At 42.7% G+C, this 18,649-nt stretch overlaps 3 protein-coding genes across 10 annotated transcripts; 1 reads left to right on the top strand and 2 right to left on the bottom strand.

Annotated features, from left to right (window-relative positions):
- Positions 1–1,356: 1,356 nt before the first annotated feature.
- Positions 1,357–12,958, bottom strand: l3mbtl1b (L3MBTL histone methyl-lysine binding protein 1b). 8 transcript variants are annotated; one of them, XM_034554059.1, is made up of 21 exons: positions 12,394–12,730; positions 10,826–10,960; positions 9,875–10,058; positions 9,414–9,757; positions 9,145–9,196; positions 8,683–8,777; positions 8,498–8,602; positions 8,271–8,406; positions 8,101–8,192; positions 7,844–7,995; positions 7,418–7,521; positions 7,075–7,160; positions 6,814–6,924; positions 6,614–6,728; positions 6,086–6,185; positions 5,388–5,582; positions 4,487–4,588; positions 4,316–4,380; positions 4,045–4,217; positions 3,724–3,786; positions 1,357–2,896 (listed from the first exon to the last, which is right to left on the bottom strand). In XM_034554059.1, the coding sequence occupies exons 2-21, from the start codon at positions 10,934–10,936 to the stop codon at positions 2,768–2,770; spliced, it is 2,514 nt and encodes an 837-aa protein (XP_034409950.1). In that variant the 5' UTR covers positions 10,937–10,960; positions 12,394–12,730; the 3' UTR covers positions 1,357–2,767. The 8 variants fall into 8 exon arrangements, with proteins under 8 accessions (XP_034409950.1, XP_034409942.1, XP_034409947.1 ...); XM_034554051.1 differs by having other exon boundaries at positions 9,869–10,058; positions 12,394–12,729; XM_034554056.1 differs by lacking the exon at positions 12,394–12,730 and adding an exon at positions 12,887–12,958 and having other exon boundaries at positions 1,363–2,896; positions 9,869–10,058.
- A 733-nt stretch (positions 12,959–13,691) lies between these two features.
- LOC117745612 (transmembrane protein 244-like) lies at positions 13,692–15,774 on the top strand. The gene is made up of 6 exons (XM_034554061.1): positions 13,692–13,727; positions 14,062–14,147; positions 14,859–14,932; positions 15,022–15,147; positions 15,235–15,279; positions 15,378–15,774. Exons 1-6 carry the CDS (start codon positions 13,695–13,697, stop codon positions 15,470–15,472), a joined length of 459 nt encoding a protein of 152 aa, XP_034409952.1. The 5' UTR covers positions 13,692–13,694; the 3' UTR covers positions 15,473–15,774.
- A 329-nt stretch (positions 15,775–16,103) lies between these two features.
- Positions 16,104–17,009, bottom strand: sgk2b (serum/glucocorticoid regulated kinase 2b). Its single transcript, XM_034554326.1, has 5 exons — positions 16,943–17,009; positions 16,750–16,886; positions 16,531–16,661; positions 16,348–16,457; positions 16,104–16,258 (listed from the first exon to the last, which is right to left on the bottom strand). Exons 1-5 carry the CDS (start codon positions 17,007–17,009, stop codon positions 16,185–16,187), a joined length of 519 nt encoding a protein of 172 aa, XP_034410217.1. The 3' UTR covers positions 16,104–16,184.
- Positions 17,010–18,649: the final 1,640 nt, after the last annotated feature.

Below are 18,649 nucleotides of genomic sequence, written 5' to 3'. Positions count from 1 at the left end.
TAAAGTATTGGGGAGTTTTAGTGCTAAACTGAAAACAAGGTTGCATAAAACCTTTTATGGCTACATAGGGAGCTGCATGCTGAAGGTCTGGTGAACTGCCTCAAGTGATGTCACTAGAGTCAGTGTTTTCGGTTAGGTCTGAAGACCAAATCCACATGCACGCATAGAACATATAGATCGTAGATCATAGAACATGGAACATAGATCATAGATCATAGTTCATCGTTCATAGCTCATAGAACATAGAACATAGAACATAGATCATAGAACATAACTCATAGATCGTAGAACATTGATCATAGAACATAGTTCATCGTTCATAGCTCATAGAACATAGATCATAGAACATAGAACATAGATCATAGAACATAACTCATAGATGGTAGAACATTGATCATAGAACACAGATCATAGAACATAGCTCATAGATTGTAGAACATTGATCATTGAACATAGAACAGCCATCCTTCGGGATACTCTAAGAAAAAGCTAAATAAAAAAGACTGGTTATGATACATATATATGTTTTAAAGCTGTCTGTGAGTCAATGCCATGTCCATGTGGTAGCTTATTTGGTAAATTGTGAACTCTATCGTAGTCCACGTGAACTCTAGAGTAGTCATATTGGCACGGAGCATTTTTGTTAAACAGGAAGTTGCAATATGGCCACGACCCTCAAACTCGCTGGTTGTGTATTTCTCAGACATGACCCACAAACAGTATTCTGTGTGACTTGTTGCTCTTCACCCTGAAACAGCCATATTGGCTTCACGGCCCCGAAGCAGCAAACGGAAACTCCCCTCACCGCTGGTTGGTGGGCCACATGGTGTCTGTTGGCCTTTTTTTGTTTTAACTTTTCTCTAAACTGTTATTTAAATGAACTGAGAAGTTTACAGGATGAATTACTCTTTGCTAACAACTCATACTCTGAAAACAACTAAGATACGATCTTAATTTGAAAAAGTAGGACTGACAAATAACTTAAGTAAAGTAAAAAAAGTGCAATTTCACCTTAAATCCTAGTGCATCATAAAATGGAAATGCCCAATTAAAACGCAAGCACCTCAAGACTGTAAGTGCAGTACTCGAGTAGTTGCACTATATTTTCCACCCCTCACTTTGATGCTTAACTTTTACGCCAACACAGACAAGATGTACTAAAAGTGCTCGCAATTAAATTTTAATAGCTCGTGAGCTCGCACGTCAACAGAACTGAGGGAACTCCGTCCACTGAAAAGCTCCAGAACAAAAGCTCGTAGTGGGACCTTGAGTTGTGAATGTTTTGTCAAACTACTGCACCTAAAAACCTTAGTATGGATGTTTTCCACGACTGTAAAGAAGTAAACAAAAGCAGTTAAAGTGTGCATCTCATTTATTTTCACCCATTCACACACTTTCCATCAAACAGCCACAGCTTACCCCAGAACCAAAAACAGCGTACCATTACCCTTTAAATTAGAATACATAAATAAAAGCTGTTTGCATATAAACAGTTGCTGATGTACATTCCAACTTGCTAAAGTACACGCTGATTTACAAAGACACTGACTGTTTGTTTTATTTCTTCTTTTTTTCTTTCTCAAAATCTTTGTATGAATTGAGGCTCTTATTTTTCAGTTCACTGTGAAAGTTCTTTCCCGTGGACAGATGTCAAGCCTTTGCATAACCAAGAAGGATTAAACTCTGTTAGGGACCGTTCTTTTGTAGCTGTATACTATTTACAATGGTAATGAACCAAACAAAACACCAACTAAATAAAAGCTGTTTGTTTTAACATTCATATGCCGTTCCCCAAAAACAACAAAGCAGATGAAGAACAGAGCTAGTTTGTTGTCTCCTTTCTCCTTAAAAGACTTCAAGTTTCCTCGATTTAATATTTAGCCCTTAGCTTGTCACAAAACTATCAGCTGACCGCACGCACGCACACACACACACACACACACACACACACACACACACACACACACACACACACACACACACACACACACACACACACACACACACACACACACACACACACACACACACACACACACACACACACACACACACACACACACACACACACACACACACACACACACACACACACACACACACACACACACACACACACACACACACACACACACACACACACACACACACACACACACACACACACACACACACACACACAACTCTCTTTTGCCTTCAGGCCTGTGGAGTGGCCAACTTTCTCCCTCTATAGGAGAAAGGCTGAACTACATAGTGCTTCTGTTCCACTGGGTTTCACATTTTTTTAAAACTCCCGCCACCCCACGATTGTATTTTGCAGCTAAAAAAAAAAAGAAAAGTAAAATGCAACATAGCACAAACACGCTTGTTCCATATGCTCTGAGCCCAATTTACAGTTCAAATAAAACAGGAAATGCAACAGAATCGTGACCCTAAATCCAATTAATAAACTGTACAATATTAAGGAGCATTAAAAAGGTGCCTGTAGTTCTTTTCTTTTTTTTATGATTCAGTAAACAAACACGATATAATGGTATCATGTAAAACTCTCCCTCAGGTTGATCAGTACTGTCCACAATGGAGAGGAAGGAGTCGGGGAGGGACGGACGTTTTTCTGTGATGATGTGTAGCTGCACTGTTGCAGAGCTCGAGACAAGAAACCCCTTCTGGTTGATTTTATCAAATGTCTTATAGCAGTGTTGATGAAACCGGCACTCCGGGGCCGGTGAGGAGGGAGTGATTCCTCGTCAGTCTTTAGGGTCAGGTCTTACTCTTCATCCGCGTTCTTCAACATGAGGATGGAGTTGTAGATCTTCAGGGCAGGTCCCAACTTGATGGACAGGATCTTGACAATGTCCGCTTGGGTGAGCAGCAGGAAGGCCTCGCCGTCTATTTGCTGAAAACAAAACAAAAATGATTTGCTCCATATCACTGTGTTTTAGACGAGTTCTGATTCTTTAACGGAAGTCGATCCATTATAAAGCGCTGCAGGGATGACGTATTCTTGAAGGCCAACCCAGAAAATTAGCATCACTGTGGCAAACTAATGTTCATAATACCTACACACTTTGTTCAGCATTATTATTTTCACCACCGAAACAACATTTTCATGATGTTTGAAGCTTTAATGCCATTGCCAGAGGTAAAAAGCAAACGTGAGGCAATAAACGAACTACACCGCGGTCGCAAGAGTGAAAGTAAACACAACGAGGCAAACTAGTCAGCGTGAGGACGATGTAAAAGCTTCAGAATTCACAAGAAGGGTATTTACTGTTGTGTTTATTAGTGTAGGACAAAATGTCTTAAGCTGGTGTCTCAAGACACCCATTGACTTCAGGAAGAGGGAACTAGAAATGCAGTTTTGCTGATTCATCTGCTGCTTCACTGTGTTCACCAGCTAGTTGCTAACTGTGTCTCTTATTAACATTTGTGTATCACAGAAAACAGGGAGTTGGCAGCAATACACACACACATTGAATGCATTCAAAGTCAGTGCCAATTAATTGATTGGTTGACTGACAGATAACATCTCAAACCTACAAAACGGGCAATTTGAAGACATCGTCTTTTGTTCTTGTTGACATGTTTCAGACTATAAGATTCATCAAGCATTCTAAAAATATTTCGTATCAATCTTAAATTGAACCAATCGGCATTTGAATTTTCAGTCTTGTGAGTTTGTCGGTAGGTTGGGGTCAAAATAGGAATTATCGAAGTGCTTACCTCCGTTTTAAACGTAGCGGCGTGTTCTTTACATCCTGGAAGTCCTTTGACAAAATTGGCCACCTGATGAAAAAAAGAAAACAACTTACAGCTAAAAGAAGCTGTCAAACACAATATGTGTGATCAATAAATGTTAATCTACTAATTAAAGTGTTGTGTATGACTTTATTGAACTGACAGGCAGAAAGAGAAGCTCTCCTTGAATATTCATGCACAGTTGCAGATTCCCTAAACAACTGCACGCCTTTATGTTGGATGTGAATGAGGAGCACTTCTGCTTTTCATGTGCTGGCGCAGTGCGAGTGTGTAAGCATGTCTGACCTCCTCAGCGCTCCAAGTGGCCACTCTCTTGGCAGTCAGACCCAGGACCTCGGGCAGCAGCTGGCAGTGTTTGTCCCAGCAGAGAGCCACCCGGTGGGGAGGAGAGGCAGAGAGGCCAGGGGAAAACACAGACTCATGGAGGGCCTGCTGGAGAGAGATGGCATCTGCAGAGGCTAAGGCGAGGGAAGAGGAGGGAAGGCAGCAGTCAGTGGGAGCGCGTTGGTAATTCACATGCTTCATCGCGTGTCATTTTACACACATGCACACGCACTTTTACTGTCGCCAATCTCCTCTTTGACGTAGTGCATTTTCAGGTATTTGGGAACTGGAGCAGTCCTAAACAAACAAACAAACAAGTTCGAAGTCATTCTTTAATACAAGAGAACCTCTTCTGCAATGAACTACAGCCGCACAATTGGGTGTGATGGCTTCATGACTGTACCGTTTAGGCCTCGTTCCGTTGAGGCTCCGCTCACTGGCTCCACCCGGTGGCTCTGGCTGAGTGTCACGTCCTAAACGCTCAGCCTCCACTGTCAACGGTTTCCTAGCAACACAGACAACACGCTCAGATACAAACCAATGAAAAGAGTTAAAGGAGTTCCCTTGGGAATGTTAGTGACTTTAAAATATAAAATGTGTGAGATCTGGCCAGAATTGTTGTTTTAAACTTTTTTTTTTAATTAACTAACATTATAAACAAAATGTGAAGAGGTTACATTGTTAACGTTATCCTAACAAAGTGGATGTATTGTATTGCAGAGCTATCTACTAAAAAGAGGATGTTAAACGGCAGGGCCCAGCCCATCCTGTCTTGTAATACCACTTGTACTTCGAGAGGTGATAGTGAGTCACTGTAGCAGCCAGTCTGCCCTCAGTCCAGAGAACAAAGAAGTAGCACTGCGATGAGGGCTTCTGTGTGCTTTTTGATAGTTTGTTAATTGGACTTAAATCCAAAGTGGTCTTGTACTGGGGAATTGACTCCGGATCAGCAACACAGGTTGGACCCCCCAGATCCATCAGCCCGCAGTGACTCTTGGCGCTGAAGCTTTTGCTGGCAAAATTCTAGTTGCTGCGGCTGCTAACTAAAAGGTTCTTCTCCCGGGCTGTCAAGTGCCGACCACTGACCACAAAACAACAATACGAGTTGTTTTTTGTTTCTGCCACGATAAAAAAAACTATAAAAAAGTATATGGAACGTACAGCCCACCTAGTGGCACCTACACACAAGTGGCTAACGTAAACACCGAGTAGCAGAGGTGTAATGCTGCCCCGTGTGTCTTTGGAGCATCTGACCAGGCATTACACATTGCACCTTTAAAGCGTGTTCAGTGACAGCTGCAAACCTGTTCTGGGAGTCTTCAGCTTCTTCCAGCTGGTCTGGTGCTGAGGAGGTCTGTGTTGTGGTGTTTGTTTGAGGATCGGGGCGGCGCCCCCGTGGATGAGGTCCACTGAGGGCGAGAGGGCGTTCTCCACTGAGGCGGTCTGGCAGCAAGCCCTCCTTGTTCAGATTCATCTCCGAATAGGGACAGCTCACCTGACTGCACACACAAAAGACACACAAACTTTACCCAGGCCGAAAACAAACTGCCGCATTTTACATTTGATGCTTTGCAAATTAGCAGGCAACAACAAATCGGAATAGAAACGCAGCTAGAATTTACCTAAAGACTCAGACCTCCCACACAAACATGCAACACATTTACACTGCAGGCAGCCCACACAAGAATAATTTACATTAAAGAACATCGAGACTCTTTCTGCTCCTCCTGTACCGACTACATACACGGTCTCCAAATATTGTTCAAATGAGGCTTAACTATCAATGTGCTGTTTAAGCAAAAGTAATAGGATACAGCATAATATATAAATAAAAATGCACATACTGAGACAGAAAATTAATTCAGAATACGACAATTAAAGAATACAAAATATATTCACAATAAAGAAAGGATTTGGAAAATAATCTTAAATGTGGCATATGACATTAGGTTTGAAAAACAATTGGAAACACAGAGAAAGAGCAACAGTATGTTCAACTAACGTGTAGTGGGTCCCATAGCGAGGTCCTCTAATATGGCCAACCCCGTTGCATCCTGGGGTGGGACAACCTTGTCCTGCGGCAGTTACTAAATCACTGGAGCCTGAAACACGAAACACGAAACACAAACACACACACACACACACACACACACACACACACACACACACACACACACACACACACACACACACACACACACACACACACACACACACACACACACACACACACACACACACACACACACACACACACACACACACACACACACACACACACGGGTGTGTTCATAAAACTATACAAACATCTGTAAGAAGACCATTTCCATGTTCAATTCATTATAGATTCCTCCAGAAGTTAAATGAAGCAGAGACAAACTCTGCTTAAGTATCTGTTGAAATTACAATTTTGGATCCTTCTCTTTAGAAACTTTGACTGACCTCTCTGAATATCAGGCAGAACAAAGAGAGAGAGAGAGAGAGAGAGAGAGAGAGAGAGAGAGAGAGAGAGAGAGAGAGAGAGACTCACCGTTAGGGTATTGTAGTGGGTGTCCGGTTTTCAGACACCACCCCACAGGGTGCAAATCAGGGTAGTCTGTCTCCACCCAATAGTCATATTCTGAGCTCCAGCCATCAAAATGAATCTAGGTGAGCATTTAAAAAAAAAATTAGATAGAAGCGGAGCACAGAAGATATCGAAACACATCGAGACAAGGAGACCCGATGTACCTTTAGTCTGTGGTCCTCTGTGTCTGCTATTGTTGTCACACGGATGAGCATGGGGTTCCTCTTGTCCACAGCTTCCACTTTCATCCCAATCTGGAAGCCATGTGGAGGTCGCTACGAACACAGGGCACAACAACAATCACATGACTATACTCCTATCATACATATTATGAAGCTGCGTATACTTGTATATGTGTGTGTGTGTGTGTGTGTGTGAGAGTGTGAGTGTGAGTGTGAGTGTGAGTGTGAGAGAGAGAATCACACCGGTTTAAAAGCACGAGCAGGAGCAGCCTGTGTGCCCGTCTCTTCCAGGTATTTCTCCCACGAGAAGCTCTTGGGTTGCTTATATTCTGGGGAGAAGGAATTAGATCCATTAGTTTCAGTCTTTTGACACGTGCCCTGTAGATCAAAAGTAATTGTAACAATCTGGACATCCACAGGAATTGACAGCGGCATGCGTTTCAGCATTAATGTACTTAATGAGCTTCAATATATTTACTTAACAATTGTTTAGAATTGATTCAGCAGAATCTACATTTGTACAAGCATTTATTTCAGATGTTAGATTCTGCATTCCCTAGTGAATATTAAAATAATGTATACTGACCCACGTGTGTCTTGGTCTGGGTCTTACCAGCTGGAGTGGTCAGAGTAAGCTCAGCCTCTTCACAATATCCTACAGGATGGATGTATGGACTGCTAGCGTCACACCTTGACAAAAAACAACTACTATTAAACAAGCACACAACTGCTCAATTGTACACTATTTCACTTCAGATTGGTTCAGGCTGCATACATGCTGTAGTAATGGTATGTTTGTCCATCTTTTCCAGACATTTTCTCAAATTTTCTAACTTGTCAAGAACTGGTCAAATACCTTTCCATACTCTCCATATTTTAAGTACATAGGCACTATGCTGATGTCGTAGAGACATTGAACTACGTAGAGTTCACTTTAGTTTAAAGCAATCCTACAAGAAGACTGGAGGATGTCTATCATACCCCTTCCTTCAGTCTGAAACCAGGCTCTTACCAATAATCATATGTGTCATCCCAGTTGTCAAAATGAATGAGCAGCCGGTTGTCAACAACAGCAGCAATGGTTGCTACACAAATCAAAGATGGGTTCTTCCTGTCAATCGCCTCCAGCTTCATCCCGGCTCTAAATCCAGACGGAGTAACAGACTGAAATAGAAAAAATAAACATAAACATTTACCAAATATAAACCCAGGAAATAAATATAATGGGACGGCTTTAGAGTACACAGGTTGTGTGTGCTTCATACTCACTGTGTTGAGACTCTTGAAAAGGTGCTTGGGGGCCAGCTGACCCCTACAGTTCTTCACATACATGCTCCAGTTAAAATCTCCATCCTTACAACCTACAAGACAAACTCACTTAGAAAATGTGTTTATAAAAGCATGGATAGACGGATCAGTTTGTGTGCATCTGTGAATACCTTTAGGCAACAATAACTTGTGCCCATTCTTCTCACACCAGCTAGCTGGTTTCATATCCCACGAGTCAGCGTTGGCCCAGAAGTCATAGCATTCTGGGTAACCATCAAAGTGGAGCCTTACCCTATAGCCTTGTATCTGAGAATCAAAAAGGACAGTCAAGTTCTGATTCACAAACGGCGATGAAGACCGATGTGGTCTAATTACAAACAACTATTAGCACACGTACCTCTGCAACAGTGAGTACACAGAACAGGGACGGGTGAGACGGGTCCAGCCCCTCCAGCTTCATTCCCACTTTAAAACTGTTCCTGCTTTGAGGAAGTGACTGGTGCTGCAAGACAAATGAACATTATAGCACAGTCTGAGACCCAACACACAAAACCATCTGGTTACGAAAACATATGAAATTACCTCTTTGAATAGTTTAACCGGAGCAGCGATGGCCCTCTCTTCTTCTAAGTAAGAAGGCCAGCTCCATGCCCGTTTCTTATTGACTGGGGCGGTCACTGAGAGTTGGGAAAAAAATGACTCAAGTATTATGTCCTGAGCTTCACATCACATTCATGAAAAACACACAGATGCAGATACACCTAATCCCCAGTTTGATAATAACTTAATTCAGATTGGCTCAGTTTCCGTGACAATTCTCTTAAATTGTGATAGTTTAGAACAATAAAAAAGGTATTTTACCTTTTAAATGCAAACCAAAAAGTGAAAAATTAAAATTGATATATCAGAGGACAATCTTCAAAAGGTTTAATTAAATTGTGTAGTATATAGTGAGCCTGTAAATGCCTTCAACTGAGTTAAAAGCATGGCAGTCATTTGAAGATGTTCATGGGATCTTCATCCCTCCCCTACAGTCGTACATACCCAGCTTGGCAATTTTGGCACCTCTCCTGCCTTTGGTAGCTTTGGCCTTTTCCTACAAAAGGTGAAACAAAAAAATGTGTCAATAATCAGAGCAATCAACTTTTTCCTCACCAACTTTCTAAACTTAAAGATGAAGAGATAAAATATCAGTATTAAAAAAAAAAAATGTGATACTTTGTTGCACATTCTATTACAGCAAGACATCACTGAACACTTGTAGCTCTGAAAGAAAACAACACTGGAGAACAATGTAAGAGTATACTCCCTACCTCTGGTTCCTCTTGGTTGTCTTCCTCTTCATCACCAGAATCCATATAGATCTTCCTCTTTTTGCGCACACGCTTACCCAGCTTCTCCCCATCAACCGCTTGACTCTCCCTCGCTTCCCCTGGGGACGATCTGCCACTGGAGGGCTGCGCACAAATGGAGCTACAGAATTTGCCCTGAAGGAGGGCGTCTCGGGGAACACGGCCGCCACAGGCCCGGCACCTGGACAACTCCCCATTTTGGCCCATGTCTGCGCTAGAGCCAACCTCAACACTGGGACCAACTTCCACACTAGGGCCCTCCGTACTAGGACCCTCATCTAAAGACAGAAGCACCGGACCGGGGCCTGGAGGACAAAGTAGAAAGAAGGGCTGAAACTGACATTTGGAGCATTAAAAGTAAACACTGCCATTCTTTACAATAACCATGTTGGAGAAGTTAAAATGTGCTGTCCTACCTTTACCTTTAGAGGACCCTGGCTGACTCTGATTGACTGGAGCTGTGGCCTTGCCAGTCTGCAATTGGCTCTCTGGTGGAGGGGTAGGAGTGTGAGACTGAGCTGGGTCCAAGGTCTCAGGCTCTGCCTTCTGCCCTTTGACCTCTAGGTCTGTAACGATCTCAAGAGTCCCAAACTCTGTCATGCGAAACTGAAAGACACAAGTAAGGTAGAGACAGATCTGCTCATCAGGGTGTCTCACAGGAAATTGTTGAGCAGTACTGGTACGTCATCCCTAATTAATCTTGTCTCCTGAAGAATGTAGTTAGTAGAGGGCAGTCTATGTACTAGTCAATGTAAGAGCCACAAGTGTACATATTTGTTAATTGGAATTTTGGGACTATTAATAATTTAATTTCTGAATTATACTCATTGGGCAGGAACTAAGATGTGTAAAATATATTGAAAGGCATTTATGTTAATGATTGACGGCCCCTCTTTGTTGATTTAATGACGACATGATGGCAGCAGGTACAAATCAAAGAGCTGCATTAGGCATGGGAGCATATAGTTGTTCTACCTGGTGGCTAGTTTATTATTTATGTATTTGGTTAACGCTTTGCTGCATAAAATAAAGACAAAAGGAAAAGAGTTAAACGCTCTCCTGTCATTGCAGCTCTTTAGCGGCCTAACAATGAACTAAGCCGACAGAACACCGCTACAGTCACATTCATTAAACATATGGCATACCATGTGTGAAATAGTTCTCTCTCTTCTCCACTGAAGGTTATCATTTTTTTTTGATAAAACGTATTCTTTTTTTAGACAGTTAGCAAAGGTGGTTTTAATTTAAGGCAACGTGTCTATTGAACACAACAGGAAACCCTGCCCTTACAAATCTGTGCGGGGTCAGAGACTTGTGCACAAACATTCCCACAATCAGAGATGATTCTGGACAGGAACACATCTCTCTCGTACCCTGATGTCACTGCCTGGCAGCGTGGCAATACCGTCCTTCCAGTCCAGAGCACCCATCATATCAAACTCAGCACCCTTGGAGGGGCCATCACTGGGTGGTGTGTCGGTCATTCCCACTCCTGTGATATCCCCAACCTGCATGGACACAATGACAGTCACATTAAAGACATTGTCTACTGACACAAAAACATCACAGGGTACTAACATGTAAAAGGAGTTCAGTGCACATCTCTGACTTAAATTATGACATTGATCTCTGTCTGAGCCGACTATGCTTGATTATTACAGTGAAGCAGTAATATATGGTTTTACCTACAAAGTGCTCCAAACGATAAATGCAGTGTCTACCTGCACTTGTAAACAACATTACCCAACGGCACCGCTAGATGGCGACTGTGTGCTGGCTTGCAGGATACACCATGCACTTCGATTTCAGACAAAACAGTCAATAATAATATTGTTTTGCTGGTCATCTAACGGGGCTATACGTGCACAAACGGTCCCAATGGGATGAACCTTTATTAGGATCATTGACAAACATGAGGAAAGATGTCTCAACTTGAAGTTAACCACACAAGTTCATATTTTCCTTGTTTTAACAGTATCTCCTAAAACCGGCCGTTTGCCTTGCTATGAACAAGTGATGGGGTAATTTGATTATCAATTTTAAAGGGAACACTGTTTCCTGCACCGACTGGCCAAACTTAAAAGCGTTTTAATCCGACTAATATTACGATATAACGTTTTAGTCTTGACGCATGTTCAACACCGAATTAAGGAGATTTTTTCTGTTTTCATGGCGGTCATAACCAAGGGAAAAGTAAACAACAGCCCGAGCTCGTGGATCTGGATTAAGTTTGACTTTGCACATAATACCTCAATTTTATTCTCGCCATAAATAAAAGTGTGTGTAGGAGCGCCCATGATTAGCATTCGTCTTTTACAAAATGGCGGAGCATAGGAAGAGGCCACCAACACGTTTAAACTATGTAAATTACTCAAGTTACCCATTTAAACAAATCCTGCAAAGGCGCTACACGTCGAACAGAGGCGCGTGTTTGCCGTGTAATTTCCTGACGGAGTGTTTTCCCTGCCTCGAGTTATTTTCTTTACTTTCCCCTTGTCACGGAATGTCAGCTGCTAGCTAGCGCTGCCGTGCAGCTAGCAGCCAGCTAGCTCCCCCCGTCCATCTGAACGGAGGGCTGTAGCCGTAGCATTGTGACTGGATGCAGCCAGCTAAGGACGATCTGTAATAAATAAGTTTCCCGGTTAATAACAATAGGAAAACGCATTCCACAAATCGCCAATATTTCGCACAACCCCGAACGACACTCACAGTTACAGCGCGCTGCTGTTTCCAGCATCAACAATGTTGCTTGATTTATTTCTTCAATAGAAACTTGAAAAAAAAAAAAAAAAACGATTTATTTTCGCCGTTTTAAATCAGAGTGTAAATAATGTGAACTGACGCTAATTAGCCAGACGAAGGCTGCTTTTTCAAATTGTGCCACTGTGAACGGCAATAAATGAGTATTAACGCCCGTGTTGTTTAAAAACGTGGAACTCACCTCGTTTCTGTTTTAACTCTTATTTAGAGCTGGATAGAAGGATGCGCATGCGTGCAAGATGCGCTGCCTGACAACTTTGGGTCTCGGAAAAGTTCAGTTTACTATCGGTGGTCAATACTCGGTCTGTTTACACTTACAGCACGCCCTAAACTCAGTTCAGTGCCGATATAACGAGTCGCACCGATAGTGTGAAGCTCACGTTGCCCCTTTCCGCTCACAAGTATTCCCCCTCAGAAGTACGGCTGTGTGTCAACGGAGCGCAGTGTCTCCGTGACCGTTGGCGAGCGGTTGGTCGGTTCTGTTGTCCAACGGGAGCTTTTTTCGCACCCAGTCACGAACCCGCGACTCTCGTCAAACTGCTCATTTGTGTGTCACATCAGATGCGATGCGAGCACAGGCGATTATCAGTTTGTACACGCCGGTGCTAACTGTGGGATTTAAATACTCAGGCCTGTACAAAAATCACACACAATGATGTATTAGTTTTTTTCACCCCAAAACGGCCCAAATACGTCGCTCCACAAGAGTCTGGGCTGATTAGTCTCTTAAAACGTCTCTGCTCTTGTGTCGGCTGCTTTGTAGCAGTGCTTATCTTCACCAGTGACGCTGAATGAAGTCGCACAGGAATGGTCGAGTTTAGCCGACTCGAACCTGGTGAGAAACACCGCGTTTGACACGCGAAATCACTGCTGCGGGGTCACGTTTGGCATAAATGCAACATTCAAGCAGTCGGTGTGTCGGACTGCGTGGTGTCATAGCTGGATGAGTGCTTTATGGCTTTAATGTGACAGCTAATCCATTTAATGGAATAGTGGGGCTACTGCGGGCGCTTATTCCTTCCTGGTGTTCTCCGATTGAGTTTGTAGAGTCGCTGATAGTCCAGACACTCACGTTGAACCACATCATCTCCAGCTTGCTGGACTCTCTCCCTCCCACATTGGGCGGTTATGCTTTCTCCGGTATAATAAAGCTCCTGATTCTATTGGCCGTTCTCGCCATAATATTTGATGAAATGCACCGAGTCTAAAAACACCATCGCCGTCGTATGAATGGCGACGTATTCAGCAGCTGCAGCTAACAGGTACATTAGAGAGAAAGTATTTATTCCAGTCAACAAAGGCCGTCCTGATACGAGTTGAAATGAGTTCAGGGGACGGCGGTGGAAGCGGCGGCGCCGCTTTGCGCCCCGCGTTGGTCGCTAGATGGCAGAAGAAGTCCAGTTTTCAAAGGGGATTAACGGGCTCGTGCGTCGTGCTGCAGAACTGCCATTATTTAGTAATATAACAAGTACGAACCATGAGATGGCATTCAAAGGCAAAGCGGTCGACTCCAAGGTGAGAGATCAGTACGTGTATGTCATGAGTAACTGTCTCCGTGAACCGTCAGTCGGTGGGGATCGACTGATTGTGGAAATCATGTGCGATTATGAAATGAATAGACTACGACAAAGATATGTTATGTTTTTGTTTTTTTGTAACATGCGGATTATAATCCTAACTGTAAAAGCAGGTTTTGCAGCAGATAGAGCGGCTGTCTGCCTCCCACTGCAGCATGTTAGCATGTAGGACTGCATCGCTTCAGGTTGGTGTTCACGCGGAAGATGTGCGCGTCGCCTGCTTCCAACAAATCAGATGCTGTGTTGTGATGTATTCTGTCTCCGACCCGCAGACCGTGCTCTCCAATCTGCTGCTATGTCTGGTGATGTTTTACTCGCTTTTCTACATGATTGGGAGCGTGTGCTTCGGTGCCTTCAGGTGAGGATCTCTTACACGCATGCGCGCGGGCGGTATGCTTTCTTTTTTTCTTTTTTTTTACTGGTTTTGTAGGCAAAATATGTCACGTGTAGTCTGCAGTTAGTTTTTTGGGGGGTTGTGGGTACACGTACACAATACACAAACAGCAGGAAGTGAAGGGGGTCAATGGGGACCAACCTGTTTATATCATAGTGAGATCATTTGTTTGTTGATCCACCTTTGCAGCAAGTGAGATTTCCAGTAGTTACTTTATCCACACCATGTGACCCATACCTGGAGCATCCGTTTAGCTGTTGCCAAGTAGACAACATATAAGGCTGAATATGTAAAATCTTTAGAGTGGTTTAACACACGTTCTTTCAATTTATGACAATAGTTTATCTTCTTCTTTTTCCACGGTCACTCCTCTGCACACTTAAATAATACACGTGTTTACTAAAACTGTAACATTACATACACTTTACAATTGCACTTCATCATACACTGTACATACACTTTACAATTGCACTTTATCTTACACTGTACATTTTATTCTATGTCTCGTCTGCACTTTGTTGATTGTTTTGTTGTCGACTGTTGTTTATTTATGGCTAACGTCCTATGTTGCACCACCCACCATGCTAAATTCCTTGTAGGTGTAAACCTACTTGGCTAATAAAAAGTTTCTGATTCTTATTGTACATTTAATCTAGTTCTAACTTCTCTTTTTAGGTTGGATCACTTTGATGGATTGATTCCATTCGACTTTAAGACCGAACCTGCTGAATCCAACTCCAAATACTTGGGTGAGCACCCTAAATGCAGCCAATATGATCAACAATGGACGCAAACCTTTTTCCATTTTCCATATTTTTCCGCTTTTAATCTTCCTCAGTGAACCTCCTGTCCTTGGAGCTCACCTACTTTTGTAGCGGCCTTTGTTTTGCTGCAGTGGTGAGAAGGAGGGTGTGGGACTACGCCCTCACGGTCACACTTCTTCATGTAATGATCACCAGTCTAGGTGAGCGGACATCTAACGATACGTCTTCCTAGGGACACAAATGTAATAACGTGTTGTGAAACAGCATCTTTTGTTTCCATGTTGCAGTTATGTTGGAGTTTCCCACGGTGTGGCAGTGGTGGCTAGCTTTAGGTAAAACAAAAACGACTGGCAACTTATCTGTTAATTATTGATTTGAACTTTAAGAGTTCAATTGTTTCGGATGCTCTACGTTTTTTTCTGTTCCACAGGTAGCGGCTTGTTTCTGATGATATGCAACGGTCAGCTGATAGCTTACTTCACTTGCCAGAGTGACCAGAGCTACGCCTCCTTCAGCTTTTACTGACATACAGGAAGCCACTGCTATGAACTGTATGAACTGCTTCTTAAATAGTCTTGTGAAGAAGGATCAGACCAGATGCTCTCATCCTGGAGACACCCATTAGGTTCTCAACAGTGACAGGCTTTTTGTGTTTGTCACTAAAAAAGACTCCTTACCTCTTCATCACCATTACACATCAAGTGTTTGAACACACTGGCATCCTTAGGTTTTATGTTAATACCAATACTCTCTGCATATTGCTTGTGATGCACAATGCCTCTGTTACTGTGCAGGATTCTAAGGCAGCCTGTGAAGTATTTTCAGAACCTTTTTAAACGGGAAAGTTGCAATACATGTTTAATATATTTTAAAGATGAATGTTAAGTGTTGAAAAATAAAGCTGCTTCAGATTAAGTGTTTATTCTTCTATTTTCTTACTAGGACTTGAGAAATAGTGACAAGCCCATTTTACATTATGAACTGATGCTTAAAATAACTTATGGAATATACTGTAATTTAGTGAGACATCAATGAGAAATGCAGTGTTAGTGCAAGAATCCTTTAGCGTTTAAAAATAAACTTTGATTTAATAATTTGACATGAAAAATAAATATTTGAACTGAAATTCTCCCAGAGGAATTGGTGTTATGAAATCGTCTCCGCTGCCACCTACTCCGCTGGTTTCATGAAGGAGAATCCTGGGAAGGCCTCGCTGGTCCTGCCCGCCTGACACCGCTCACTCACAAGAGGCATGGACAGGTTGTAGTGTGAACTCTGGGTCAATGTAGCGGATATCACAGGGACCAGAGAGTCGTGAGGAATAAACACACACACACGTACACTGTCAATTGATTCAAAACACAGAATGCTCGCCATCCATTTCTGAATCACTCCTACCACTTTTGGGATGAACGGAGGTCTAACTTTCTTGGCCAGGAGATCTTCCAAGTTGACGGATGCAAAGAAGGAATGTTCCTGCAGCTCCACCTGAAATTGTACCGTCTGTGGTCTGTGGTGTGTTTGTGGATCATTGTTTTTTCTGTTTTTCTTTTTGTGTGCACATATACGGTCATGGCTCCCACCTAAGTGTTTGGAGACATCTCTTTCCCTCTAAGAGTGAGCAGGCATCCTGAGACTCCCCACTACACAACGTCAGAGGAGCATGAAGTATGTTGTCAAACATCTCTGATTTGCTAATGCTGTAAAATGGAGGCTGAGAGAAAAGACAGGGAGATGGGGTAAGGAGAAGATGCTGAGGAAGGTGACAGGATGGAAAGATTTTGTTCACCTCTTCAACTCACCAGTTCATACAGCATCTCAAACAGTAGAGTGCCGAGGCCCCACCCGTCCACTGCTGCATTGTATGGGTGGCCTTTTAGCACCTCTGGAGCGAGGTACTCAGGAGTCCCACAGAATGTATGCGTAATCCCACCAAATACTTTACGTAAATACTTTACGTAAAGAACGCCGGTAAACAAGATATCCTTAACTCACCTGAGAAAAATGACACAAGCCCTCTCATTTTGTCACAGGTCAACGGCCGGTCACGAGTCACAGTCATCCGGACGAAGACAGCCTGCCTGGGAGGTGTTTTATGAACGGAGGAGTCGAGTGAAGGAGCGCTGCCTTGTCCCAAACTTTCAACGTGTGGCTGCTCTGTTTAAAGACCGTTGACGTAGGAGACGCAGTTACCTCCACAATGCTGCGTTAAAGTGCCCTCGGAGATCTCGGAAACGATGACGCGTGCGCACGAGAGAGACTTAAGGGGAAGTGTTTGTCTTTTGTTTCTGATCTTCAAAGCATTATAAACTATCAATAAAGCCATTAATTAGAGCGTATAAAAGGGGGAAATAATTAATAGTTGCGCATATAGTACTAATTTACTAATTTTACCATCATGGTCCCAGTTGCATGCTTGTAATATATGAAGAAACCAGTAGCATCTAAAATAGTGTCTGGTTGTTGCATATGACAGCAGTTTATCTATACTCAAGACATTCAGGCCCAATTACATAAAAATAATCCTGTTGTTGAATGGATAACTTTATATTATCATGTGATTATGTAATTGGAAGATAAAGAGGAACTATCTGGAGTTTGGCACAAACAAATCCTTGAGAGACGGAGAGGTACAAAGATGCTTCTCTTCCATCAGTAAGAGCAAAAGAAGTTAGAGACAATACACTCTTTTCAGAGGTGAAACTGGGCTTTGTCAATATATGAGCGCAACGGTTTAAATAGAAGTATTGTCTTAAACTGTACGTTAGCAATGGATGACTTTAGCATGGTATCAGAATAAGAGGGTGTGAATCAGATAAGTTGACACTGAAGTGCAGATATTGAAATAACATCAAGGTTGTTGTTGTGTCTGTTTCTAAATCGGGAGCTGCTATGGGATCAGAGTTGGTACAGGGTGTCTTGGTTACTGTGGTGGAAAGCTGATCCTTGAACAGCAGCAGGGGGAGGCCCCTCTCTGTTACAGTGCTAGCTTCCCCCTGTCACCCCAAGTAAACTGGTCTCTGCCGGTCTGACTCCAACGGCACTGGAACTAGCTGAGGCTGTTTTTTGCGTCTCCAGGCATGAAACAGTCGACACTGAACACAACCCATACATCTCTGCAGTCAAACAGCATTCCCACAAGAGAGGAAACCCAGCCAAGCTCCAGCAGATCCGCCAATGCCACCAAAAAGAACAGACTCACTGCTTCAGCCTCATGCCTAACAGGAGGGGAACGTTGAAGCACATTAAAACTATGTCTGCAGATTGACACCTAATGTACGCTGTGTGATTTCTGGTCTCAATGGCAGCTCCATTATCTTCAGCCTTCATCCTCTCTTTCCTGCATTATCTCATTCTCAATAAAATAAATGACCTCCATAAATGCCTTCAACATGGGTGTTACAGATTATATGAGTTATTGGGTGTGTTTTATTCATCAAGTTATTTTATACAATAGCTTTCATATTCATTCTTCATGCTCAACACACGTGACAGCAGTACTTCTTCTGTCCTGTAGATGGAGACAGGAAAGCAGAACATTTCTTTACAGACTTACTTTATTTTTCAATGGGTATTTGTCAGTTTAGCATTAGACATTTAAACATTGTTCTGTGGCTTCTCTTGATTTGAAGCTTAAAAGTAATTCACAGAATTTTGAAGTGGGTCACCCAAAAGAAGAGAGCAGGATCCAACACCTATTTA

This window comes from Cyclopterus lumpus, chromosome 16 (genome assembly GCF_009769545.1).
Source record: "Cyclopterus lumpus isolate fCycLum1 chromosome 16, fCycLum1.pri, whole genome shotgun sequence".
Classification (NCBI taxonomy): Eukaryota; Metazoa; Chordata; class Actinopteri; order Perciformes; family Cyclopteridae; genus Cyclopterus; species Cyclopterus lumpus.
This window is presented reverse-complemented; position numbering and strand designations above follow the sequence as displayed.